The sequence below is a fragment of the Rhineura floridana genome, chromosome 5 (genome assembly GCF_030035675.1).
Source record: "Rhineura floridana isolate rRhiFlo1 chromosome 5, rRhiFlo1.hap2, whole genome shotgun sequence".
NCBI lineage: Eukaryota > Metazoa > Chordata > Lepidosauria > Squamata > Rhineuridae > Rhineura > Rhineura floridana.
The window spans coordinates 7,118,716-7,145,992 of record NC_084484.1 but is presented as its reverse complement, the minus strand read 5'-3'; the positions used below and the strand labels follow the sequence as shown (position 1 = coordinate 7,145,992).

The window sequence follows — 27,277 nt, the reverse complement described above, 5'->3', positions numbered from 1 at the left end:
AAATGAAAAGGAAATTTAAACCAAGAGTAGGGATGTTGAATAATCAACAGGGGAACACAGTGACTGACCGAGATGAAATAAAAGGAAGATGGAAGCAATACACTGAAGAACTCTATGAGAGAGATGCCAGGATGACCGATTCATTCATGGAAGAACCATATGATGAAGAACCAGAAATTTTAGAATGTGAGGTGAAAGCTGCTCTTAAAATACTTGGAAGAAACAAATCACCAGGAACAGATGGCATACCAATAGAGTTGCTACAAGCTACTGAGACTGAATCTGTCCAGATTTGGACAAAAATTTGTCAAGAAATAGGAAAACTAAAAAATGGCCCACAGACTGACGCTTTCAATATATATCCCAATTCTACATAAAGGGGAGCCCAGGGAATGCAGTAATTATTGAACTATTGCCTTAATATCCCATGCAAGTAAAGTCATGCTCAAGATTCTATAACAAAAGCTCTTACCATATAGGGAGCAAGAAATGCCAGACGTTCAAGCTGGATTTAGAAAGGGAAGAGGCACCAGAGATCATATCGCAAACATACATTAGATAATGGAACGGACCAAGGAATTTCAGAAGAAAATCACCCTGTGCTTTATAGATTACAGCAAAGCCTTTGACTGTGTAGATCATGAAAAACTATGGAGTGCTTTAAAAGAAATAGGGGTGCCATAGCATCTGATTGTCCTGATGCGCAACCTATACTCTGGACAAGAGGCTACTGTAAGGACAGAATACGGAGAAACCGATTGGTTCTTCATTGGAAAGGGTGTGAGACGGGTGTATTTTATCACCCTATTTATTTAATCTGTACGCAGAACATATCATACGGAAAGCAGGATCGGACCAAGATGAAGGTGTGAAAATTGGAGGCAGTAATATCAATTTAAGATATGCAGACAATACCATACTATTAGCAGAAACCAGTAACGATTTGAAACGAATGCTGACAAAAGTTAAAGAAAGCACAATAGCAGTACTACAGCTGAACGTCAAAAAGACTAAAGTAATGACAACAAAAGATTTATGTAACTTTAAAGTTGACAATGAGGAGACTGAACTTGTCAAGGATTATCAATACCTTGGCACAGTCATTAACCAAAATAAGACAATAGTCAAGAAATCAGAAGAAGGCTAGGACTGGGAAGGGCAGCTGTGAGAGAACTAGAAAAGGTCCTCACATGCAAAGATGTATCACTGAACAATAAAGTCAGGATCGTTCAGACCATGGTATTCCCGATCTCTATAGATGGATGTGAAAGTTGGTCAGTGAAAAAAGCAGGTAAGAGAAAAATCAACTCATTTGAAATGTGGTGTTGGAGGAGAGCTTTGCGTATACCATGGACTGCGAAAAAGACAAATAATTGGGTGTTAGAACAAATTAAACCAGAACTGTCACTAGAAGCTAAGATGATGAAACTGAGGTTATCATACTTTGGACGCATCATGAGAAGACATGATTCACTAGAAAAGACCATGATGCGTGGAAAAACAGAAGGGAGTAGAAAAAGAGGAAGGCCAAACAAGAGATGGATTGATTCCATAAAGGAAGCCACAGACCTGAACTTACAAGATCTGAACAGGGTGGTTCATGGGTGGCCGCCATAAGTCATAGTTGACTTGAAGGCACATAACAACAACATCATTGCTTTTCAGGGTTGTTCGGTATTATAAAAATACACACAGAAATAGGAACTAATTTGGTTGGTCCTATTTGTTAGCAGAGTTGTAAAAATACAAGCAGCAGAATGAGAATGTAAACCAGCCCCACCTTTCTGTATATAAATAACAACAGACACAATCTGTTAGGTAAAAGAAAAGAATATTTACTTACCACCTTTCATATGTTAGGAACATAGGCTCTAGCTTGGAAGAAAGAAAAATAGGAATCTCAGTCCATCTTAGTCTTTGTATTGATCCACTCAGCAGAGAGCATCTTGCCATGCGGCCTCTCTCAAAGGTAGGAAGAGCAGCAAGTAATGGAGAATATTCAAAATCCCCCAGGACAAAGGAGAAGGAAGTCAGGTAACTAAACCCCACCCATTAGGAAGTTACATCATGGTAAACAGGTACATGGGATATTTCCCAAATATCCCTTAAAGTGACCATGCAATATTTGTTTAACAAGGGTTTCCCCCACCTTTTTATTCTACAAGCAGGCACATGTAGCCTCCCACCCAAATTTAAACCAAAGCTTTCCCTAGCCACATCCATACCAGGTTTTTATTTCACTTTGGACAGTCTTGGCTTCTCTCATAGAATCCTGGGAAGTGTAGTTAGTGAAGAGTGCTGAGAGTTACTTGGAGAAGCCCTGTTCCTCTCAGAGACTTTTCATCAGAGTGGCTGACTGTTAAACCAGTCTGGCCACTCTGGAGCTCTGTCAGTGGAATAGGAGTCTCCTCTCAGCACCCTTCAATATACTTCCCAGGATTCTTTGGGGCAAGCCACGACTGTCTCAAGTGAAATCAAAGTCTGGTGTGGGTGTGGCCCCCTGATTAGGCAAGCCCAGCAGTGGAGAGTCTGACTTTTAGAATACTGACAGTTGGTTCTTACTGAGCATGCCCGACGCAATCATTCAGTTCAATGCAAAATTTCTTAAATTAATTAAAAGTCAGCCAGGCATTTTTTTAACTTTTAAACTGCAGAAGATGAAGGTCAGAGTATGGGGCAAGGTCAGTAATAGGATTACAGGTACTCTGTGAACATGGCTGATTTTAAATTAATTTCAACATATTATGAGAATTCTAACAGAAAAAAGTCCAACAGTGGTCTGGTTTTTTTCTCTTATTTTACACTTTGAACTCTCTGTTCTCTCTGACTGTTTTGTGTATCACCATGAAAACTTAGAGAGTTGCTAAGCAAGCGTTTCTGAGTTCAGGACTATATGTTTTGTAAGGTTTTGTTTTGAAATGAGCTTATGGGAAGCAGCAGAATGGCATGGGGGTATATTTTCAATTTAACATTGCGGAATATGAAAAATCCACAGTGACTGTAGTACACAGCCATTCTTGTGGCTGTATAATAAAGATTCAGATGTCAGTATCCTCATTAAGTCATTTTTAATGCCCTCTATAGTGACTAAAGTCTTTGGGGGTGTCATAGATTCAGTCACAAAATGTGCTTCGTGTACTCTGTACTTTTAAAAAAAACCCTAAAAACTAAATTATGTATCCTGACAGTCTAAAGAGGTTGAACTGTAATCTGTATAAATTATGCAGATTAGAAAAATTATTCAAATTTCTTCAAAGAAATACTAGCTACAAGTACTTTTCCCATTGCATGAATACTTTATAATTTTAAATTACAAGTGGATCACTTTTGTCAATGTCTTTTAGGTTTTAGTATCATCGTCATCTATGAGCCTAAATCAGTAGTGCAACACTAAGTAACTGGAATATAATCAAATGAAATTTTGTTTCTAGGTGAAAAATTTAGAGAACTAATGGATAAATTCCTGAGGGTTTACTTCAGTAAAGGCTGCCCACCCTTGTTTACCACTTTGAAATCTTTGTATAACAGTACAGAAAAGGTAAAACTTAAATTTCTTTAGTTTTCATATGTACATAGTTTTGCGTAACTTATAAATTACCAGTAACTGTTCCTTTTCTGTCCCAGTTCTTATGCCATGGTAAACTACAGTAAATGGTTACTGTTAACATTCCTAAGAAAACTCTTCCACTGTTCCTGCTCGTGCTGGGATGAAACAAACTATTATCCCTGGCTTTGCATTACCTCTGAACCAGGGATGATGGTTTGTTTCGTTTTGTAGCCAAGGTTTGTATTTGGCTTATTTATCATGGCTTGTTGAAATGAAACAGCAATCCTTGGCTCAGTTGTAACATAAAGCCAGGGATCATGGCTTCTTTACTGTGTGCATGAACCAACTTAGGCATGTTCACAGCAAACTATGAACTGTGGCGTATTGTGATGTGGAAACAGGGCTTTGTCTTGATTTGGTTAGACTTGTACGGAACTTTCATCAAATTTAGAGAGTAGATTGATAATGGCTCCAATATAGAATACATTTAAGTGTCTAAGCAAAAGAGAACTGAACCTCTGTAAATTTGTGTTTAAATTTCATATAACCATCTAAAATTTTGATTTCAGATAAAACTTGTTAAAAGGTTATTTTTCCACATTGCTACAATTCTGTGTTTTAGGGAATTGTCCTGTGCTTGTTTACTTGGAAGTAAATTCAGTTGTGTTCAATGGGGCCTGCTTTCATAGGATTGCAGTCTAGAGATCTGGATGCAGTTTCTGTTACTTGCGAATTGTTCACATCACATTTTCTCTTTGCAATGCGGTTGTTGTTTTACTTCAGACTTTACATATTTTCCAACAAATGTCCTCAGAGTGAAGGAATACTACTAAGGAGAATAAAAAGATTCTAAGGTCCTCATTTTTAGTAGGAAAACAATATATGATTGAAAGAAAATACTGTCTAATGCTTTTATTTCCTCTTTGTGGAACATCGACTTTTAAAATCAACTGTAATGATAACCTAAATAGGTGGGTGGTGTCTTGAAAGAAGATTTGAAGAAGCTATTTATAAAACCCTTTCACAATTCCAGCAGTAGCATATGCAAGATACTTTAGAGGTGAAAGTGTCCATGTATACATATTAGTCACTTTTCAGCTAAAAAACGTAAAAAATACATTTTATTATTCTTCCAATAACATTAACATTAGTTAATATTACTATTCTTCATCTTCAGGTGGAATGGCTGCTTGTTAAATAGTCAGGGAGGCGATGCTTTCTTGGCTCATCTGGAAGATGGTGACTCAGAAAGCCACTTGTTGAGTGGTGTGTATGCATTGATATGGACAGGAATTCTTACAGTAAGACATTGATATGGAGCCAAAATTAGTGTGATGTCTTCTTCTTCTTCTTCTTACTATTATTTTGAGAAAGTTTTCCTGCATACTAAATGGTCTTATCTATTTAGGCAATAGTTGATCAATACCTTGGGAAGAATTTTCCTGGGTGACCTTAACATGAAGATGGGGTAGAAGAGCATGAGCTAATGGATGGGTTTTGTGGGTTTCATCTTCTTACCTTGAAGCAATAAGATGTAAAAATACAGGATTAATGTTTGTTTTCTGAAAAGTATTTTAGGAATTTTTAGTGGGGATTTTGTTCCCAGATAGATGCAGAACGTCTTGGCTGTGAAAACAGAGGGTATACTTTCATTTTATAATTTACACATAGGGTTGTATGTAGTGTTGTGTGAGCTTCCTTTCCTTCCCCACACACACCCAGATCTGCTCCAGAGAGTCCCCCCTATCCTCTGGCATAGATTTGGGTGTAGTAGAGAACAGGATGGTGTGGTTGCTCCATTTACCTGACCACCATCCAGCCGCATCATTGCCACATGCTGAGAGGGTTGGGCGAGGTCAGTGCAATGCAAATGCAGCAGCGGAGCCAATCCAGTGCTTCTGCCATTACATTTGCACCATGCTGATCTTATCACTGCCGCACTCCTCTCTGTCTCAGCATGCAGCAGCAGGCCAGGTAATCGGTGCAGCTCCATTGTGCCATCTGCTGTTGCTTGGGGGGCTGTGGAGGGGGAGATGAGAGAGGATATTCTCCCATGCATGGATCCTAGGTGGGTAACAAGCTCCACCTAGTGGTCGAAGGCAGAAAGACATTGATTGATTTTTTCAGAGTCCTTTAGTTTTCCCTTGATTCTATGGATCAGTTTTTCTTTCTGCCTTCACCAGAGTGATTTCTTGTGTGCTTTCTGCTTCTGATTACCTGGTTCAGGCCTGTAGATTAGTCTTTTTGTCAGCTATTGTTTCTGTTCCTCTTCACTAGTGTTTTCTGTGTTGTTGTTTTTAAAAAGAGGTTCTTTACTCTTTTTATTTTGTTGTATGGCATTTTCAAGTCTGGCTCTGTTTTACACTGCCTTTCCCCTTGCTCCATTCTTGTTCTTTAATTAAAATTAGACTTTGCAGTTAGCTGCTTGAGTGGGACACCCTGAGCCCACTCTGTCCGCCATTTTGGTTTCTTCCCACCCTGTCTTCTTTCCACCCGACATTTTGGTTTTTTACAAAACGTTCTTCAGAGTTAATAGCAGAAGAGTTAAGGAATCTTTGTTCATACCATGAAACAGCCTTCTACATGCATTTAAAAGATCTCGGGGCCAATCCCTTCTGTGGCTGGGCTGGTTTCCTTTCTTCTGTCTTTTACGTATGTAGCAAAGAGTACATGGGCAGAGATCGTGTATGTTTTTTAAAGATGCTGGTCATTGTTCAAGCATTCTGACTTGTCATTGGGAAAATTAATCCATAGAGCCAATGGAAGACAAAAGGACTCCGAAAAACCAGTCAGTGTCTTTCTGCCTTCGACCACTAGGTGGAGCTCATTACCCACCTGAGATTATCTTTTGCATGCACGTAGAAGGCTGTTTCATGGTAAGGCCAACGGTCCCATTTCTGTTCTGCAAGTGTCCTCTACTAATGAATGGAAGCAATTAGCTATCACCCATAGTGAATGAACAGGTTGTGTTCCTTGGACTACTTTTTGTAATAGTAAATCTAGTATACAGTTGGTTGTTCAAATGGGTGAATTAATTATAGTTGATATATGCTGATCAGGAAGACTAGAATGTTGGGACTTTATTTATTGCATTTATATTCTAATTTCCCCCCAAGGAGCTCAAGGTGGCATACATGGTTCTACCACCTCCACTTTATCCTCACAAAAACCTTTGAGGTAGGTTAGGCCAAGAGCTGGTAACTAGCCTGAGGTCACCTTCACGGTCAAGGAGTTATTTTAAGCTGGTCTTCCCCAGTCTTGGGCCTGTACTTTAACCACTTCACCACACTGGTGACAGAAACTGATAGAAATGATATGAGTAGGTTGAAATGTAAAAAAAAATCTCTACAATGTGATTATTGTGGAACTTTTAAATAGATAGGAAGGGTCGAAATTATCTCAGAACAAATAAAGTTTCCCTTTTGGTACTGTTTAAAGAAACTACTGAAATGAAGCAGAGCATTGATGTTCCTATAGTCACTGTACCAGACTACAAGCTCTATTTCTTTAGCAATCATTGAAGTGGGATAAAATTATTTTGGCTTCTGATACTCCAAAATGCATGACCATATGATAAGAAATAAAATGTAATAAATTCAAATACTTAACAAGCAAGCTTCATCTTTCTGTATTAGTACTACATCCGCTGTAATCTAAGTGTAAGCAGAAATTCAGTTTAGGCCTGTTGTGCCAGAGGATTTGTAATGGAGGACTTACTGGTAAATGCAACTAACAGTTAAAAGGGAAAAGAGATAGCTTTGTGACTGGTACAGTGACCAGAAAATCAGTGCAGTGCACAGCACTACTCCAAAGAAGAGTATGTGATACAATGGCCAGTAAAGGGGCAAACTCATATGGTAGCCCTAGGCTGAACCTACCCGTCCACTTCGTTCAGTATCCAAGGCCCTCCTCCGGGTACCAACTCATCAGGATGCCCGGAGGATTGTTATTAGATCTAGGGCCTTTTCCGTGGTGGCCCCCAAACTGTGGAACAGCCTACCTGAGGAGATACACCTGGCGCCTACGGTACTTTCTTTTAGGCGCCAGGTTAAGACCTGGCTATACTCCCAGGCATTTTAATGTTCAATGTTTCATATTTAATGTTTTTAGTTTAACTTGTTGCTATTTGTTATTGATTTTATTGTAATATTGTATTTTAATCCTGTTTTGTTCACCGCCCAGAGAGCTACTCGCTATGGGCGGTTTATAAATGAAATAAATAAATAAATAAATTTATATAGCAATACTGACATTGTAAAATTGTGCCAATAAAGTAAATTGGAAGCCAGTAAAGTTTTCTCATTACTAACCCAGTAGGCAAATTCTGAATCAGTTGACGTTTCTCAATTGTTTTTTTAAACAAAAAAAGTACTGCAGTAATCCAACCTATAGGTACAGACAACTGTGGCAAAATCTATTGATCTCCAGCAGTGGATTCAACTGGCACACATTGCGAAGTTGATGAAAGGCATTTCCGGCTATGGACATCCATGGGCAAGGCAGATATAACAGTATTCCCATTACAGTAATACCTTAGTTAACAAAGTAGATGCATTCCCGGACATTCCTTCTTTAACAGAAACATTGGTACCAGAGGTAAGAATAACATGCAAAGAACAGAGATAGGTTTGTACACCCATTCATAGATGGTGGGGGCAGCTTCAACAGGGGCTTTAAAGGATGCCTACCCAGCATCCCCCCATCCCCCCCGAATCATATTGGATCTTTCCCTCCCCAACCCTGAGAGAAAGCAAGAGATCTCATTAATGCAAAGCAAACCCATAGGCTTGTCCCTTTCACCCTAGCAAAGCAAAGTTTATTGATAGCAAAGCAAAGACACAGTCTGGTCAGTTTCACCGTGAAGCAAAGGCACAGGTTTGAAAGTTTATCCATAGCTAAGCAAATCTAGTCAGTTTCACCTTTTAAAAAAGCCTTCCTTAAAAGGAGCTTCCTTCCTAGAGGACTTGTTAACTGTGGTATTACTCCACTTATGAAAAGGATTTCCTCTTGAGTTACCTAGAACAATATGTATTTTCTATCCTTTTAGGTGTGGATTCAGGCTATCACTTTTTAATATATTTCCAATATTATTAATATGACTGATCAGATTTTAGTTGTTCATTGAATTCTTTCACCATTCTTTCACAAATTTTTAGTGTAAAAAGAAAATGTGTGAAAAAAATTTCACAATAAAGTACCAAACCAATGTTTGAGGAGCTTGGAGGGAGGACCAAACAGCAGACAGCCTACATGAAACAGTATTGGACCCAGATATTATATGTGACATTATGGGAATAAAGGGTGGGCTGGGGAGAGAAGGTGTTGCCAAGCTTACCCTGCTGCAGAGAAACGAACACCCACTCCTGTTTGAAGTTTGTACGTAGTTGTCTTCTTTTGGAATCAGGCAGTAGTTTACATCAACTAAGTAAAAACAGGATGTCTCCAAGTAAGTTAAAAGAGAGAATGTCTTCTAACATTCTTGTTCTAGAAGAATTCTACAGCTTCTATACTTTTTAAAAAATAAAGGTTTAGTAGAATATTACTATAGGCTCCATGATGGCTCAAAAGAATGTCATTGCCAACAAATGTAAAAAAATTCATGAGCTGTTCCTCAGGTAAATTATAAATAAAAAAATCCTGTCATCCTCAATGAAAGCAAGTACAGAAGATCCAGAAACTGTGTAAACATTCCTATTTTCTCTGTCATTTACTAGTTTTCAGATACACTCTTTAGTTGTATAAGAGTAGATCCTTCAGAGTGAAATATAAAGAGAGGACTGTAAAATTAGTCAACATCAAGGTTTACGTCAAATGTGTTGCAGGTGCGTTGATTCCTTTGAAGCTCGACATCAGCGCACATGTGTCCTATTTGAGTAACTTAAAACATGGAGAGACTGTGAGGAAATACTGCATGAGGGAGTGTCTGGCTGGAAGAAACACCAGAAGTCTCAAAAAGTGTACACAGGAAGGTAGGCTGATCCCCTGCAGAATGTTCCTTTGCCCTTATAGGAAGGATAGGCTTGCTCCTGGAAAGGAAAAATGGAAGTATAAAGCAATGACTGTGAACAGTTCAATTCAGACATCATACCAAACCATGGTTAGCACTAAACATAGCTTACCACCCATGGTTTGATTCCCCCCCCCCAAATGTACAAGAAAACCCTGAGTTATGGCTGCCTTCATCTTCTTAACTTCATGCTTTCATCTCTTATCTGTGATGTAGCTTTCGTTGGAGGTGGAGCGATGGCCATAACTGATTTGTCAATTGAATGTCATGCTAAACAACAGATAAACATCCTTTCACATGTTGTCTGAATTGAGTCATATACAAGCAGGATTTCCGTAATAACTCATTGGAAACAGCATCATTTGTCACATACTAAAACTATGTATCCAGTTTAGCAAGATAATGTTATTCGTTCTGGAGCATATACAAGGTAGTTTTAGCAAAATGTGTGGTGTGAGGCAAAGGGGAGAACCACAATGTTCACCTTTGTCCACATCATAAGCAGGAACACAAGCAGAAAAAGAAATGTCAAAGACCCATGAGTATTGCTCTGCTACAATTCTTCATTTGAATTCATTTTATTTATTAATACAGCCTTCTATTTAACAACTTGCCTAGTAGCCATTACATCAGGAACTCCATGCAGGTGAGTGAGTATGCTGGAGGAGGAGGGGCAAATGTTTCCCTCCTCTGCCAGTCCCCTTTGTTTATGTGCTACCTGTAGAGGAAGGATCTTCCTCCACAGCCAACCCACAAATGGAATGACCTGGCAGAGGGAGGACAGATTGCTCTTTCCCCTGGGTAAAAGGCAATAGTTTTTACTAGCCTGCTAAGAGACTGGTAGCCTGCATTTCCATGGTGGCCATGAAGAAGTGGGCTTACCCTGCTCAATTGCCAGCATGGAAGGCGAACATGCCAGTAACTTTTGTAGGCTTACTTACAAGGCGATTTGTTGTTGTTTTTAGCCAAGACTGGCTTCAGATGTGGCTTTTAAATCCACAAAACAAGGAAAATATATTAGGAATATCAACATGTCTATGGCAGTCTTATGCCCTCTGGCAGTTGATGACATAGTTTGAGTTTCTAGAAATTAATTGGCAGCAGTTAAGGCACTTAAAATACTTCTGTACTCTTTCCTTTCTTTGAATTTCTCACAAGGGCTGCATTACTCAAAACTGAGTTGTGAGTTAGGCTTTTTCTGTGGTTGCAATACAGTATTTTCTTTTAAAGGAGCAGTACTGTAGCATAGTTGTGGTATTTTATATATAAGGTGCCAGTTGTTTTAAAGGCCAAGGAGAAAACCTGAATGCTCAGCTTAAGTCAAAGACAACTATGGTAGTTTGCTCTGTAAATTTTAAAGTGCTAAGGTTCGTGACAAGCTGTTTAACTTTGCTACTTAATGGTATCAAGCACTGCAAAAGTTGTATCTGTTCAGTTTATATTATGCTTCTCTGATAAACAAATTGAGAGATTTTTGTTAATGCCTGCTCAAGCTCTAGTCCAAAGCTGTTGTGAAATTTCCAAAGCCATCTCTCTTTCCTAGTGTTCTTTGGATCTTTAATTAACCAATTTCATGTCTAACAATAATGTATAATCAATAGACCCTTTATTTTGAGAAGGTTAATATTTCCCATAAGGTCTCCTTTCATAGCTGAAATCTTGGACCAACTGTGTTAATAAAAATGTCTGATCTTGGAACAACTGGTACCGTGGAGATCACCATCCATTGCTAGATCTTGATATGTTTTTGTAAGATACAGTGCCTTGGAAAAGTAATCAACCCTGACCAATGCTCTCATATTCCTGAATTACAAATGGTACATTGTAATTTCATTCTGTATGATATTTTATTTTGGAACACTGAAACTCAAAATCAATTATTATAAGGTGAAATTGGTTTTGTATTGGGAAATGTTTTGTAAGAAACATAAAAAACTGTATAATTTATTCCAATGCATTATAGATCTTCAAGACCCTTTTGATTAATCCATAGGCTAAGCCATAGCAACTGGGCTACCTCATAATCCACTGTTCTTTTTGGTAGCCTGCATGGTAGAGTCCTATTCTGGGTCTTTTATCCAATGAAAGTCATTCAGAAGCTTTTGCCAGCTCTTCGTCTCCCTAGCATCAACCATCAAAGGCAGCGGTACAAACAAAAACCTGGGCAAAACAACCATTTTGATTGCATTGATTCTTCCCAGCCAAGACAGTTTTATCCTTAACCACCTGTTTACATCCTATTTTACTTGGTTTGTCAAGGTTTCATAATTCACTCCAATAACTTCACTCTTAAATGTGACCCCTCCCTCCAGTTGTCACCATAAGGGCATCTTGCCCGGAGGGGAGTAAGAGGAAGCAGTAACAGCTTCGTCTTAAACAAACAAGCTGTCTCTTTCATTTTTATTGTATTTTATTGTTTTTTAAAAATAATCAATACTTATTGTTGTATTATGTAATAAAGCATAATAATAAAGCATAATTTGCTTCGTGAGGTTCACCTGAAAAGCAGTTTATAAATGCCTTAAATAAATAATAAATAATGCTAAATTTTGGGTTGACTTTCCTGTATACTTAATTGCATACCCTACAGCAAAATTCATTTTCTCAAGGTCTGTCAGATTTAATGGTATGATTTCAGTTTTTGTTTGTTAATTTGATATCCAGATAATTTCCTAAAAGAATCTATGATAACAGAAACCTTAAATAGCGAGTGGAGTGGATTTTCCAGAAAGACAATAACATCATCGGCATATAAACGGATTTTTAATTGACTTGCACCAATGTCAGTACCAGATATAATAGGATCAAATTGAATTGCTATAGCCTGTGGTTCAGTTGCTAAGGCAAATAACAGTGGACATAACAGGCAGCCCTGTCTAGTATTTCTTCTTAGTGTCAGCTCTTCAGACAAATATGTATTCTGTACGTGTTCACTTTTAGCATAAAAAAGGTTCATTTTGGATATAGTGTTGCTGTTAACACTCAAATTGGTGGCAAGCTACTATTACTTTCATTGATCTCTGGCTAGTTTCACATAGGCATAGTTGTGGCAGGATTTTTCTTGATGTAGGTGGGTTGTGGATAGCTTTTGAATCTAGAATTGTTCCCTTCTTGGAATATCCCGGAGGAGAGTATACCTGGTTGGTTGGAAACCTGAATAGGTGTACCCCACACTGCAACATTTTGTGTATTCCACTTGTTCCCTCTGTTTCCTGTCTTCAGGAGAAGCATACCATTGTTCATATAGCCAAAACAGCATCACACCCACACAAAAGGAAGATAGCAGGAGATTTAGGGGAACTTCAAAGTATGTACAAGTACAAACTTTTTTTTATTTTATTTTTTAAGTTGTTTTTTTAAGGAAAATGCAGGAATGTGTTCACATGAAAGAACGAGGAGCTGGGAAGAAACAGGGAGTAAATGTAGAAATAGAGCTGGTCTGCAAAGTTGTCCACTTACCACACAAGCCACATTTTGATTCTGAAGGCCAAACAACTTCTGGCCATGTGTTCTGGATGTGAATGTGTGAGGAGGGAAGGCTAAAGCAAAAAGGGCAACAGGAAGTGGGGGAGAGGTAAGTGAAGAAAAGGGATACAGAGGAGACAAAAACAGGAGAAGGGAAAGAAAGTAGCAACAGAGTGCAAAGAGGAGGAAAGGACAGGAAGGAAATGAGAGCCAAAGTAAAATAAATAAATGGAATGGCACGTGAGGTAAGGGGGCTAGAAACGGAGTACTCTGTAGTTTTTGGGGACATACCAGGGATATGTAACTCCACTTTTCCTAACTTGCTTGGCAGCTGGAGCAATTCCCCATTGTTTCTCACTAGGTTTTCTGTCCCCCTGCCTAGGTGGGAATCCCTCTGGGCTGCCCTCTAATCTCCCTGGCAAACTTCTGTGATTGGGAAATAACTGTTGGGGGACAGAAAGAGCCCAGATTTCCTTTCCCATTCCAGAACACACCCAAGCAGTTTGGACAGCTCCTTTTTTTCAGTCTCTGATCTATTTTTCTTGGTGCCACCCACCCACCAAAAATCCTCAGTATCCTCCTCTCCTACTGCCTCAGCCCATCATCATCATAGATTCACAGGATGGGTCCTTCCACTATGGTTACAATATTCACATGTGCTTGAGCACAGCACAGAATTACTCCCATGCCATGTGCACTTTTGTAGGGGGCCTTATCTTTGGCAGAGTTTCCAGGGACGACTCGTGTAAGTGCTAATGAAATCAATGGAATCATGCAAGATTTTTTTTTACAAAACCAGTGGTTTAGGGGTGACTGTTAAGGGATAACTTCTGAAAAAACCTTCCTTGGACCCAAAAAATTTCAACAGCTACAGACCAGTAGCGAATGTTCCATTCCTGGGCAAGATCTTGGAACGAGTGGTTGCTGGCCAGCTCCAGGCGCTGTTGGATGAAACCGATTATCTAGATCCATTTCAATCGGGTTTTAGGCCCGGTTTTGGCACCGAGACAGCTTTGGTCGCCCTGTATGATGACCTATGTCGGGAGAGGGACGGAGGGAGTGTAACTCTGTTGATTCTCCTTGATCTCTCAGCGGCTTTTGATACCATCAACCATGGTATCCTTCTGGAGAGGCTCGCGGAGTTGGGAGTTGGTGGTATTTATTTTATTTATCTATGGGCGGTTTATTTCATTTCATTTATAAACCGCCCATAGCTAATAGCTGTCTGGGCGGTGTACAGCAAGGTTAAAATACAATGTTACAATAAAATCTATAACGAGTATCAACAAATTTAAGCTAAAACATTAAACATAACATTAAAACATTAAAATGCCTGGGAGCATAGCCAGGTCTTAACCTGGCGCCTAAAGGAAAGTACTGTAGGCGCCAGGCGGATCTCTTCAGGTAGGCTGTTCCACAATTCGGGGGCCACTACAGAAAAGGCCCTAGATCTAGTAACAGTCCTCCGGGCATCTAGATGGGTTGGTACCCGGAGGAGGGCCTTAGATACTGAACGAAGCGCACGGGTAGGTTCGTAGCGGGAGAGGCATTCCACTGCTTGGCAGTGGTTCCGCTCCTACTTGGCGGGTCGTCTCCAGAAGGTAGTGCTTGGGGAACATTGCTCGACGCCGTGGGTTCTCCAGTGTTGAGTCCCACAGGGGTCAGTTCTGTCTCCCATGCTTTTCAACATCTACATGAAGCCGTTGGGTGCGGTCATCAGGAGTTTTGGAGTGTGTTGCCATCAGTACGCTGATGACACGCAACTCTACTTCTCCTTTTCATCTTCTTCAGGTGAGGCTGTCAATGTGCTGAACCGTTGCCTGGCCGCGATAATGGACTGGATGAGACTTCCGGGAAGGGTGACTTAGCCTGTGCCTGCTTTTGGGACGGGCTCCCGCCGCAAAAGAAGCTTATTCAGATATAAATCAGTCAAAACATTTTTTTTTTGACTGATGAAACTTCTCCCGGGCAGGGAGAAACGAAGAGATTAACCTCAAAGCCTATTTTTGTTGGGAGGACTAGATTTCATTGATTTATGAGACGAGGTCCAGCCAACAAGGAAGGACGGATTTTCAACAAGCTCTATCTGATAAAGCGACACGTTCATCTTTTCTTTAGAGAGAGAACGGACTAACAGGCAAGCACCCTTCTTTCTATATTTTTTTACTTGACTTAAACTGTTGCAGTAAAAGGAGATTTGCCAGATGGATCGGTTTTGGACATCTTTTCGGTGAGCTATAACTCTTCTCTGCTATGCACTAATTAACAGCTTATCTCTGTTTTTGTTGCAAAAAGCTGTCCTGGATTTGCATTCTAAAGATATACACAGAAGAGAGATTTCTATTCCTGATTTCTATTCTGAAGAATATTATATTGTCTGAGATTACTCTCTTTTTGGTTTATTTTATTTTGACGAATCTGTTTCCTGACGACGCCATTAATTGTTTCGATCCTGGGAACTACATTTTGTTTTCCTAAGCATAGTGAGATAAGGCTGGCTGTTCTGTTTATATTGTGATGTCATCAAGTTTGGAGTATTAACCCAATTGTTGCTGAAATAAGAAGTGGTTCTCTTATATTTTTCTTTTAAAATGGCAATCAAGAAAGTGGCTGAGAATCTGGAAGTAACTAGGTTTCAGAAAATAATGGATGAGATTGAGATAACGAAACGAACCCTGCGACAGGGTTGTAAGGAGCTGAAAATTGAATTGTGCAAAATGATCCAGGAGTTTAAAGAAATAGGGGTCCCTGTGAGAGAGGAGACCCTGGAGCCTGGAACAAACGTGGAACAGGAAAAAGATTTGGAATTTATGGATTTTAGAAATAAAATCTACTGTTTGGAATTCAATGTTATCTCTGAAGAAATTAATGAAGATATTGGAGATAAGGTTGTCAATGGCATGGATAATCTTCTGGACTGGAATGATGTGATGGAGCCTAATATGGAGAAGACCTATGGAATTAACTGCAGCCATGTGACAAGGGAAAAACTTTCAAGAGATGAGCCAGTACATTTTGTAAAAAAGAACAGAGATATGTTTTTACTGCAGTATTCCAGCAACCTATTCAGAATGGATGGCAAGAAAATATTTGGGATAGAGGAAATTCCCATTAGACTCTTACTATATGACTATGGTTATGACAGCAAGATTATTACCGAATACTGATAATGGAAGATTGGACACTGAAATTACTGGAGTTAACAAGACTATTGAAGATGGAAGATGGAAGATGGAACTAATAGGGATAATAGAATAATGGCTATTGAAATTATTGAACCTAATAGACTCTGATGAGATGGATTAATCGAAATGTTTATTTTGACTATGGTTATGACAATAAGATTATTATAATTATTAATGAGATGGATTAATCGACATGCTTATCTGGAGAAAAATTGATAGATATATTTCTTAAAGATTTGAAACCTCTCTTTGACTTTTTGTGGAAAGAATAAAGTAATGTTTATGAGATTTGATGATTAAGTAAGATAACTACTGGAGGAAAGTGATTTTATAATATGATTTAAGAGACAGGATTGTTATACATTGTAGACCTATAACTGATTTGATCTGTGACAAATGGGAAGTTAATATTTCTATGGTTATGACAGCAAGATTATTACGGAATACTGATAATGGAAGATTGGACACTGAAATTACTGGACTTAACAAGACTATTGAAGATGGAAGATGGAACTAATAGGGATAATAGAATAATGGCTATTGAAATTATTGAACCTAACAGATTCTGATGAGATGGATTAATCGAAATGTTTATTTTGACTATGGTTATGACAATAAGATTATTATAATTATTAATGAGATGGATTAATCGACATGCTTTTCTGGAGAAAAATTGATAGATATATTTCTTAAAGAATTGAAACCTCTCTTTGACTTTTTGTGGAAAGAATAAAGTAATGTTTATGAGATTTGATGATTAAGTAAGATAACTACTGGAGGAAAGTGATTTTATAATATGATTTAAGAGACAGGATTGTTATACATTGTAGACCTATAACTGATTTGATCTGTGACAAATGGGAAGTCAATATTTTACTTTTTATTTTTTTTTGTCTAACTATTTTTGATTTTGTTCTTTGTCTTTGAATGTTTTATGGTTTTGTTTTGTATGTTTTATGAAAATCTGAATAAAAATTATTGTAAAAAAAAAAGATAATGGACTGGATGAGAGCTAACAAACTTCAGTCCAGACAAGACTGAGATGCTGCTGGTGCGTGGTTTCTCTGATCAGGTGGTGGATATACACCCTGTCCTGGACGGGGTTACACTCCCCCTAAAGGAACGGGTTCGTAGTCTGGGAGTCTTTTTAGATCCTTCCCTGTCACTTGAGGCTCAAGTAGCCTCGGTGGCACGGAACACGTTCTACCAACTTCGGTTGGTAGCCCAGCTACGTCCCTCCCTGAGCAGGGAGGAGCTCACATCAGTTGTACATGCTCTGGTAACCTCGCGATTGGATTACTGCAATGCACTCTACGTAGGGCTGCCTCTGAAGACAGTTCGGAAGCTACAGCTCATGCAAAATGCGGCGGACAGACTGATAACATGGACCAAGCGGTCCGAACACATAACACCTGTTCTGGCTCGCTTGCACTGGCTTCCAATATGCTTCCGGGCCAGATTCAAAGTGCTGGTTTTAACCTATAAAGCCTTATACGGCGTGGGACCACAATACCTGCTAGAACGCCTTTCCCGATATGAACCTGCCCGTACACTACGTTCTACATCGAAGGCCCTCCTCCAAGTTCCGACTCATAGAGCAGCTCGGAGGGTGGTAACAAGAACTAGGGCCTTCTCAGTGGTGGCCCCCGAACTGTGGAACAGTCTGCCCGATGAGGTGCGCTGGGCGCCGCCGTTACTATCTTTTCGGCGCCAAGTCAAAACCTCCTCTTTTCTAAAGCATTTTAATCTAACTTAATCTAGTTTTAACATGTACTGTAACTGTTTTTAGTTTTCTTACTCTCTTATATTTTTGTTGTATTTTATTATGGGATTTTATTGTATATATTTGTATTTCTTTGTTGTACACCGCCCAGAGAGCTATGGTAGTGGGGCGGTATAAAAATTTAACAAATAAATAAAATAAATAACTGCCATCCACTGAAAAAAAAAATCAGATTGTTTCTGCCACATCTTGAGCTTGAGCCATTCACCATGTCGTATTTTTCAGGAGATCTGTCTGATCCATCAGAGATAACCATGAACAGACATCAAAAGATAACCTTGTTGTCTCTGATTCTGTTAACAATTATTGACTCTGCAGTCTTCAATCTCTATTTCACCCATTGAGTATTGATCATATCAGGAGCTGGATTACCTGCATAAGCTGTTGAAGCAGAAAAAGTGAACGTGATTTAGAAAACAAAACAAAAACCAGCTCCTCAGTTTTGCTCTTTCCAGCTCCAATTAATTTCATTGAGGGTTTGTGCTAGAGAGTTTCTTATGGCCACTATTCAGATTATACAACTCATAGTAGGGATGCAAAGTCCTAAATGAAATTCACTAATAGGCAAAAAACCTTGCGGTTTAAGAACATACCTATAGCCCACAGCTATTCTATCAAACTTTAAAAATTAGGGAAATTGGGCAGCTATAGTGAATGCACCAGGGGAGCAGGAGACCTGAACTCCTGTCTGAGATATTGGACTGCCCTACAAATTGGTCAAAATGCAAACACCATTTGGGTTGGTCTTTCACAGTCCAATCCACTTCCTGTGTAGCTTGGAAGAATTTGGTAACATGTGCCTCTGAGCATATGGTGAGTGGTGGCAATATCTCAGAGAGGAGTTTAGGTCTCCTGCTCCCCTGGTGCATTCACTATAGTTGCCCAATTTCCCTGCTTTTTAAAATTTGATAGAATAGCTGTGGGCTATAGGTATGTTCTTAAACCGCAAGGTTTTTTGCCTATTAGTGAATTTCCCTGCTTTTTAATCCGGGAGGTAAGAAATGGGATCCTGTCCAAGTTTGCTGAGAATGGATGGATCATTTGCATGCTTATTGAGTTCAATGGGATTTACTCCCCTGCAATCATGCTTAGGATAGGTGGAACTGACCACAGAGGATGGGGAGAGGAGGAGGAGGAGGAGGGAGGGGAGGAAATGCAGAGGGGAGGAGGCAGGATGGAGAGGGGAGGAGAAGGACAGGTTTGATCATTTGCATGTTTATTAAATTCAGTGTGATTTACTCCTGTGCAATCATGCTTAGGATAGGTAAAACTGACCAGGGGAGGGAGGGAGGGCTGGAGTGGGCAGGGGAGCAGGAAGGGAGGGGAGAGGAGAGGGGAAAAGCAGGTCTGATCATTTGCATGCTTATTTTCAATGGGATTTACTCCTATGCAATCTTGGTTAGGATAGGAAACACTGACCATGGGGGAGGAGGAGTGGGAGTGGGAAGGAGCGTATTGGAGGGGGGCAAAGGAAGGTGGAGGGGAGAGCAGGTTTGATCATTTGCATGCTTATAGAGTTCAATGGTATTTACTTCCGTGCAATCATGTTTAAGATAGGTAAAACTGACCATGGGGAGGAGGAAGGGGGGGAAGGGGAAGGGGAAGGGGAGGGGGAAAGAGGGGATTGGAAGAGGATGGGGAGTGAGGGGCAAAGGAAGGGGGAGGGAAGGGGCAAGAGGAGGGAATAGGAGGAAGGAGACGGGAGGGTGGGTTTGATCATTTGCATATTTTTTGAGTTCAGTGGGATTTATTTCTATGCAACCATGTTTGAAAATGAAAATGGACTGCCTTCAAGTCAATCCCCACCTATTGCGACCCTTTGAAAACGGTTTTCATGGTAAACGGTATTCAGAGGTGATTTCATCATTGCCTTCCTCTGAGGCTAAGAGGCAGTGACTGGCCCAAGGTCACCCAGTGGGGATTCAAACCCTGGTCTCCCAGGTCGTAGTCCAACACTGACCCAGGGAAGGGGCAGGGAGTGGGAGGGGAGGAGATTGGGTGGGTGGGCACTGGGCAGAAGGGAAGCCCCTTTCCTTTCTAAAAGGAAAACATTGTAAACAGAATCATTCTTTTTCAGGCTTTCCCCCACCTTTTTATTCTACAGCAGACACATGTAGCCTCCCACCCAAATTTAAACCAAAGCTTTCCCTGGCCACATCCACACCAAGCCTTTATTTCACTTTGGACAGTCATGGCTTCTCTCAAAGAATTCTGGGAAGTGTAGTTAGTGAAGGGTGCTGAGAGTTGCTAGGAGACGCCCTGTTCCCCTCACAGACCTTCAATCAGAGTGGCTGACTGTTAAACCATTCTCTCAGGGGAATAGGAGTCTCTTAGCACCCATCACAAACTACACTTCCCAGGATTCTTTGAGGGAAGCCATGACTGTCTCACATGAAATCAAAGTCTGGTGTGGGTGTGGCCCCCTGATTAGGCAAGCCCAGCAGCTGTGAGGCTTTTAGAACTCTGACAGTTGGTTTTTACTGAGCATGCTCCGCGCTATCATTGGGTCCCAGCCAAAATTTATTAAATTAATTAAAAATCAGCCAGGCATTTTTTAAACTTTTAAACTGCAGCAGATGAAAGTCAGAGTATGGAGCAACGTCGGTATTAGGATTACAGGTACTCTGTGAACATGGCTGATTTTTAATGAATTTCAACAGATTATGAGAACAGAGAAAAAAGTCCAAAAGGGCTCTGAGGTTTTTCTCTCTCTTTTTACACTTTGAACTGTCTATTCTCTCTGACTGTTTTGTGTATCGCATGAAAATTGACAGGGTTGTTAAGCAAGCATTTCTGAGTTCAGGATAGGGTTGCCAGATCTCCGGTTTTCAGCCGAAGTCTCCGGCAAAAGGGGGCTGTCTCTGGTCTCCGGCCATACTTACATTAAACACGTGGATCTCTGGCTTTTCAGCGGCCCCCTCAGCCACTCATGCGTGATTGACACACGCATACATTGAAGGCTGTGGCTGGCCGCCTTCCCGCCCTTTCTCAGTCAGGCAGGGACTGCAGAGACAGGAGGACGAAGCGGCTGCCAGCAGGTGCCTGAAGCGCCATAGTCGTTTCTGTGCTTGAGCAAGGCCCAGCACGTCTAGCCGCCGCCCCTGCAGGGACCCCCCCAGCAGCAGCCCCTGCCCGCTGCCGAGCGGCACACAGCCACAGCTGCAGCAGCAGCCCCGCCGCCCACACAGCCAGAGGTGAGGGTGCTGGAGTGGAGCCCGCAGCTGCCTGGCCGAGCGAGGGCAGCCTCCTGGCCCGCAGCTGCCACGTGGGCGGCTTCATCCAGCTGCCACCCCTGCAGGGACCCCCCCTAGCAGCAGCCCCCGTGGGAGTGGTTGCTAGAAGACGGCGTCCAAGCAGCCTGGCAGTCTCAGCAGGAGCCATGAAGAGGCAGTGGCAGTGGAGGCCAGCCTGGGCCGGCTCCTTATTAGCCCCGGCCCAGAGCCAGTTCCCCTGCTCTGGAAAGGACGGCCGGCCGCTTCATCCCTCATGCTGTGGGCACTGCTGGGCGGCAGCGGCCGTGATGGGGCTCAGCAGTCTCTGGCTGAGGGGGCCATCACGGCTGCTGCTGCCCAGCGGCGCCCACAGCATGAGGGGTGAAGCGGCCATCCGTCCTTTCCGGAGCAGGGGAACCGGCTCTGGGCCGGGGCTAAGAAGGAGCCGGGCCAGGCTGGCCTCCACTGCCACTGCCTCTTCATGGCTCCTGCTGAGGCTGGCAGGCCGCTCGGATGCCGTCTCCTAGCAACCGCTGCCGAGATGGCGCCCACGTGGCCTGGCAGCCTCAGCAGGAGCGGTGAAGAGTCGGTGGTAGGGGCCGTCTCTCTCTCTCTCTCTCTCTCTCTCTCTCTCTCTCTCTCTCTCTCTCTCTCTCTCTCTCTCTCTCTCTCTCTCTCTCACACACACACACACACACACACAAGATTAAAAGATTCAGGCACAAAGATTAAAACATGCACACTTGCACAAATGTAAACTTCTTCAGTAACACACAACTATCATACTAAGAAAACTAGAGGAACAGTTCTTTCCCTTTGATGTGCAAAGTAGCACTTGACAGTTTTAAACATTTATGAAAGTATTATTGAAATAAGCTTAGGCCCATCATCTTGGCTGCTAGCATGCAAGACTTTGCATTAAGATTCAGTAGCAGCAACCTATACAACTTTTTTTCTGCAATGACAAGTTACTATATTTCAGCTGATCAAGGTCATCATAAGATTCTCTCTCCAAAGCACTGCTACTTCTTGGTACTCACAGTTTATTTTAACTATTTCAAGTGTTCAAAGTGCTTCACGTGCACCATTTCAGTAATCATTACACCACGTTAAGGCAGAAGCAACTCACCCAGTGGAACAGATCTACAATGCCAATATCTTAATGCCTCATCAGTCGCTGAAAGCTGCAGCAAAGCTGCTGCTAGAAAGTTAGCATTGCAGCTCCACCCCACATGGTGAGCCGCTTCTGGTGAGGTAGGCCACAATAATCATTCTCATACTGCAGATGGGGAACCAAGAAAGATTCCATCAGCTATAGGAGAAGAAAAGAGTCGGGAGCGCATGCTCTCCCCTTCTCTGCTGAACAACCAGCAACTTTTGGCTCCTCCTGCTCTTGAAATCTTTCCATTTCAGCTGGTGATTACAAGAACTCAAGAAACAGCAGTTTTCTTTCTTTTTTCCTCCAAATCCCTTTTCCTTTTGTGGCATTTCTTTTTAGATAAGGGATGGGGAACTTCAGGCTTCTCTATCTGGCCATCAAGACTCTCCAAGTCATACCTCCTATCCAGCCACACCAATTCTCCCAGGCCACATCCTTCGCAGGACCAGCTCTGCACCCTCTGTGAGTGTTTTAGGCTGGCTGAAATACATCTTTGAACACTGATAATAATTCTTGCTTGCCTACATGAAGAATAGGGAGGTGTGTGAGAGTGCAGAAACTACTCTACTGTTCAAAAGTGAAGTGCACATTCAGTACTCTGCCCGCTTTTGCCTCAGCCCCACCCACCACTGGCATGTAGTCCCCAGAAGTGAATGTGGTCTTTGGGATGAAAAGGTTCCCCATCTCTGCTTTAGATTGTAGGCCTGAGGGCAGGGACTGTCTTACATTTGTAAGCCACTCTAGGCATAGTGGTTAAGGTGTTGGACTATGACCTGGGAGACCAGGGTTCGAATCCCCACACAGCCATGAAGCTCACTGGGTGACCTTGGGCCAGTCACTGCCTCTCAGACTCAGAGGAAGGCAATAGTAAACCACCTCTGTCTGAATACTGCTTACCATGAAGACCCTATCTGGGATCAACTTGAAGGCAGTCCATTTCCATTTTGCATCACCCTAAGCTTGTGAGAAAGAATGACCTTGTCACTTCAGATGGACCTAGGAACACCCTATTTTAGGTAAGATTTCTATTTTAATCTCCAATCAGAGAATTTTTTTTGAATGGTATGCTCCAAGCAACTGTGGTTGATACAATGTATCATGTTTAATGTCGTCACTAGGGCCCGCCCCATGATTTCACTGGGGCCCGCCCCGTGATGTCACTAGGGCCCACCCCCATTTTCTCAGGTTTTTGGATGGTTCCGACCTGGCAACCCTAGTTCAGGACTATAAGTTATGTAAGGTTTTGTTTTGAAATGAGCTTATGGGAAGCATCAGAATGGCATGGGGGGTATTTTCAATTTAATTTTCAATTTAACATTGCGGAGTGTGAAAAATCCCCGCTGGCCACTCTCATGGCTGTATAATAAGTTAAACATCTCTTGAGAGGTTCAAAAGAAAAGGTGGACAATTTATAGACCATAAGGCATGTGACCTGGAAATGTTTTTTTTCCTGTACTTTGGAATGCTTGAACCTGTATGTTTGAATGCAAAAGACCTTCTAATAAAGGGCTTGGCTACTTATATCAAATCAGCATAAAAAATTAGCCACATTCGACCCTTGTTTCCTGGCCAATGGACTCTGTTTACCCCATCTCATATCAAACAAAAAAAACCTGTTTGATCCAACAGGGCTGGTCTACTCCAGGTCCTTATGACCTACTTTTTTCTGCTAAACCAACCTCTTTGTTTTTGTGGAAGCTACCCTTTATTAATGTTCTTTGATTCGAGAGTCATGCAGATGTCAGAGCTGATTGTGTTACAGTCCTCCAGGATACTTTGTGTTTGAAAACACATCTGCACCAAACTCTGCTTACCTAATCCAAACTGTAAAAACATGTTAGAATATTTCTTCCATATGTGCTAAGCTTTGCATTGACAGGAAGACTTTGACATGTGGGAGCTTTGAAATGAGCACTCCCTCACCCCATCATGTGAATTTTTGAGGTGACATAGTGCAAATTACCCTATACACCTTCTCCTCCACTTTCAACACAATAATTGGAATACTTGTGAACATCCTTTAATGATTAGTTTAGACACTGAAAGTTGACACCCAGTTTATTCTACATACCAATGTATGTACTACTAGTGTGCTGATTGTACAAAGCCAAAATGACACCACACACAAGGGAGAGCAGGCTGTTCTTACGTGTAGTATGCACACTGTAACTTCATCCACTTTCCCACAGAAAACACATTTCTTCTGTAATACAGTATCAAAAATATATATCAGGTGGAACCTGTCAGCAAAAGTGGTTATGATTTAAAAAACAATGGAAAACAATAAGCAAACACTTAACCTTTATTGCAAAGAAAAAGAAAAGGAGCTTCACCTCTGCCCTAAAGGCTGAAAGATATGAGAGATGGGTGATATTCAACATTAATTTGAGTAGACCTGTTGAGTTCAGTGTTTTATTCTGAGTAGAACTTAGATGGATGCCACTAACCTTTACATGTCCTAATTATGTTCTGGGAATAAACTAGGTGTTGATTATTTGTTCTGCAATGCATGATTATGCAAAATTTATTTTTAATTGGTTAGAAAAACTAACCCTATTTGATGTAATCTGCTGGATCTGGATAATATATTAACTTGAATGCAGTGTAATTGCTTTTAAAAATCGCAAGAGAAAATGAATTTGGCAACTATCTTTTTATAGGTTTCTACAATCCAAGAGCTTGTTACTGGTTATGAAGCATCTTTGAAAACCTGTGACTTGTTTAGTACCTATGGTAGGTGTCAGTATTTATGAACTGTAACTGAAATATAGTTTTTAATCTATAATTAGCTGTGTTGATACATCTTTAAACAGACCACTATATAGTAAGTAAGCATTTTAATTTCTTTCCACATTTTCTACCATACTTTCTGAAATATTATATGTGTTATTACAGAAAATGGAGATCGAGAGCCCCCAACAACTCTGCTTTGGGTTCGCTATTTCCTTGCGCAACACTTTGACAAACTGGGTCAGTTTTCCTTGGCCTTGGATTACATTAATTCTGCAGTTGCAAGTACCCCAACGCTAATAGAGTTGTTCTATTTGAAAGCAAAAATTTACAAGGTAATCATATTGTCTTAAATATATTGAATTTTGAATATGTATATCTTTTTCATGGGAATTGATAGAAAGATTTTTTATATTGAGTGGTGCACAGAGCCACTCTTACAAGATCAAAGAAAAACAATACAACATGTTTTTTTAAAAAACTCAACTAACGGTAAGTTAAAATGCAAAATCAAAATATTTAAAAATCATAAGTATATTCTATCATTAAAAGCACCAAAAGGTTTTTAAAAATAAAGGTCCTCCAAATGAATTTTATACATATGCCTCCATCATTTAGTTACTTCAGAATAAAGTAATCATTCTTTGGAATACATGGGATGTGAATTGATAAGCAGCCATTAAATAATAAATTAAACATAATTCATAAACATAAAATTAATAGCATAAATTTAGTGAATTAATGTATCACTTGAAGCTAAAATGTTGAAACTAAGGTTATCATACTTTGGACACATAATGAGAAGACATGATTCACTAGAAAAGACCATAATGCTGGGGAAAACAGCACGGAGTAGAAAAAGAGGAAGGCCAAAGAAGACATGGATTGATTCCATAAAGGAAGCCACAGACCTGAACTTACAAGATCTGAACAGGGTGGTTCATGACAGATGCTCTTGGAGGTCGCTGATTCATAGGGTCGCCATAAGTCGTAATCGACTTGAAGGCATATAACAACAACAACAAAGTGAATTAATGAGTCATTAAAATATCTATGTCAAGTGCTGAACATGTTTCAATCTGAAGGCTGGCTACAGCAGCTAGTACTAACACATTGCAGATTTTCACAAGTACTAGAAGTTCATTCAAAACATTCCAAATGATAAAAGTTACTTTAGACTGTTGGGGCAGCTAATAAACTTTCAGTTAAATACTTTAAGAAATTATCTTGCTTTTCATATTTCTATTTGAGAACTTGGATTGTTTTACAGTGTTTCTAAAGAAATTGCAATTCCAAGCTACTTTTAATAGAAATAGATAACTAGTATCTTCATGATGAATATCTCTCTTTAACATGACCTCTTAATTCATTTAATATAGAACATAAAACTTTACCTACAGCAATATGCACATTTCTGTTATCAAAGATACAAAAAAATTCAAACATGTTTGGTGTATCATAAGTACACATTAGACATTTCTAAGCAATTATATCTTTACAAGTTATATTGCACAACAATTTCCCCATCGAGTTCCTTTTTAAAATCTTGTTTTTATTTACAACCCATATTTTTAATCTGTGTCAATCTGAAAGCTGTATACAAGTCTTAATAATTCATCGACTCAATCCATTTCATTTTAATACTACAATATCAGAAGAATTTTAAAAGTTTTCCCTTCTGCATTTTCCTCTTCTCTGTCATCCAGTATGTTAATTTAATGCATTCAACCAGCTGTTGATCTTGCACACAGTGGTAACAAGTGATTTTGCTTTATTTAATGGAAATGGAATTGGACTGCCTTCAGGTCGATCCCAACTTATGGCTACCCTATGAATAGGGTTTTCATGGTAAGCGGTATTCAGAGGGGGTTTACCATTGCCTCCCTCTGAGGCTAGTCCTCCCCAGCTGGCTAGGGCCTGCTCAGCTTGCCACAGCTGCACAAATTAGTTAGTATTAAAACCCTTGCTGTCATTATTAAGTATATATTATCTATTGTACCCATTTTTTCTAAGTGCCCCACCATCATAGGTTGGATCCAGAGATAAGCACACAGAAGTGGGCTGGCAGAAGCTGATTTTCCCACCCAGGGAATCTTGTTGAATCAGGTGGGCTATGGCATGGGGGGCTGAGAGGGAAGGGTGAACCCTGAAGATGAAGTGGAGCTTTGTTGAACATGTCCCTACCTAAT

General features: G+C 40.5%; 1 protein-coding gene across 2 annotated transcripts in view; it reads left to right on the top strand.

Annotated features, from left to right (window-relative positions):
- Window positions 1-27,277, top strand: part of NAA16 (N-alpha-acetyltransferase 16, NatA auxiliary subunit) — a 109,969-nt gene that overhangs the window by 58,596 nt on the left and 24,096 nt on the right. For both annotated transcript variants that reach the window (XM_061629923.1, XM_061629924.1), the window contains 3 exons: window positions 3,432-3,538; window positions 25,019-25,091; window positions 25,254-25,423. In XM_061629923.1, the coding sequence (XP_061485907.1) occupies window positions 3,432-3,538; window positions 25,019-25,091; window positions 25,254-25,423 (350 nt within the window). The remainder of the gene's footprint in view (window positions 1-3,431; window positions 3,539-25,018; window positions 25,092-25,253; window positions 25,424-27,277) is intronic.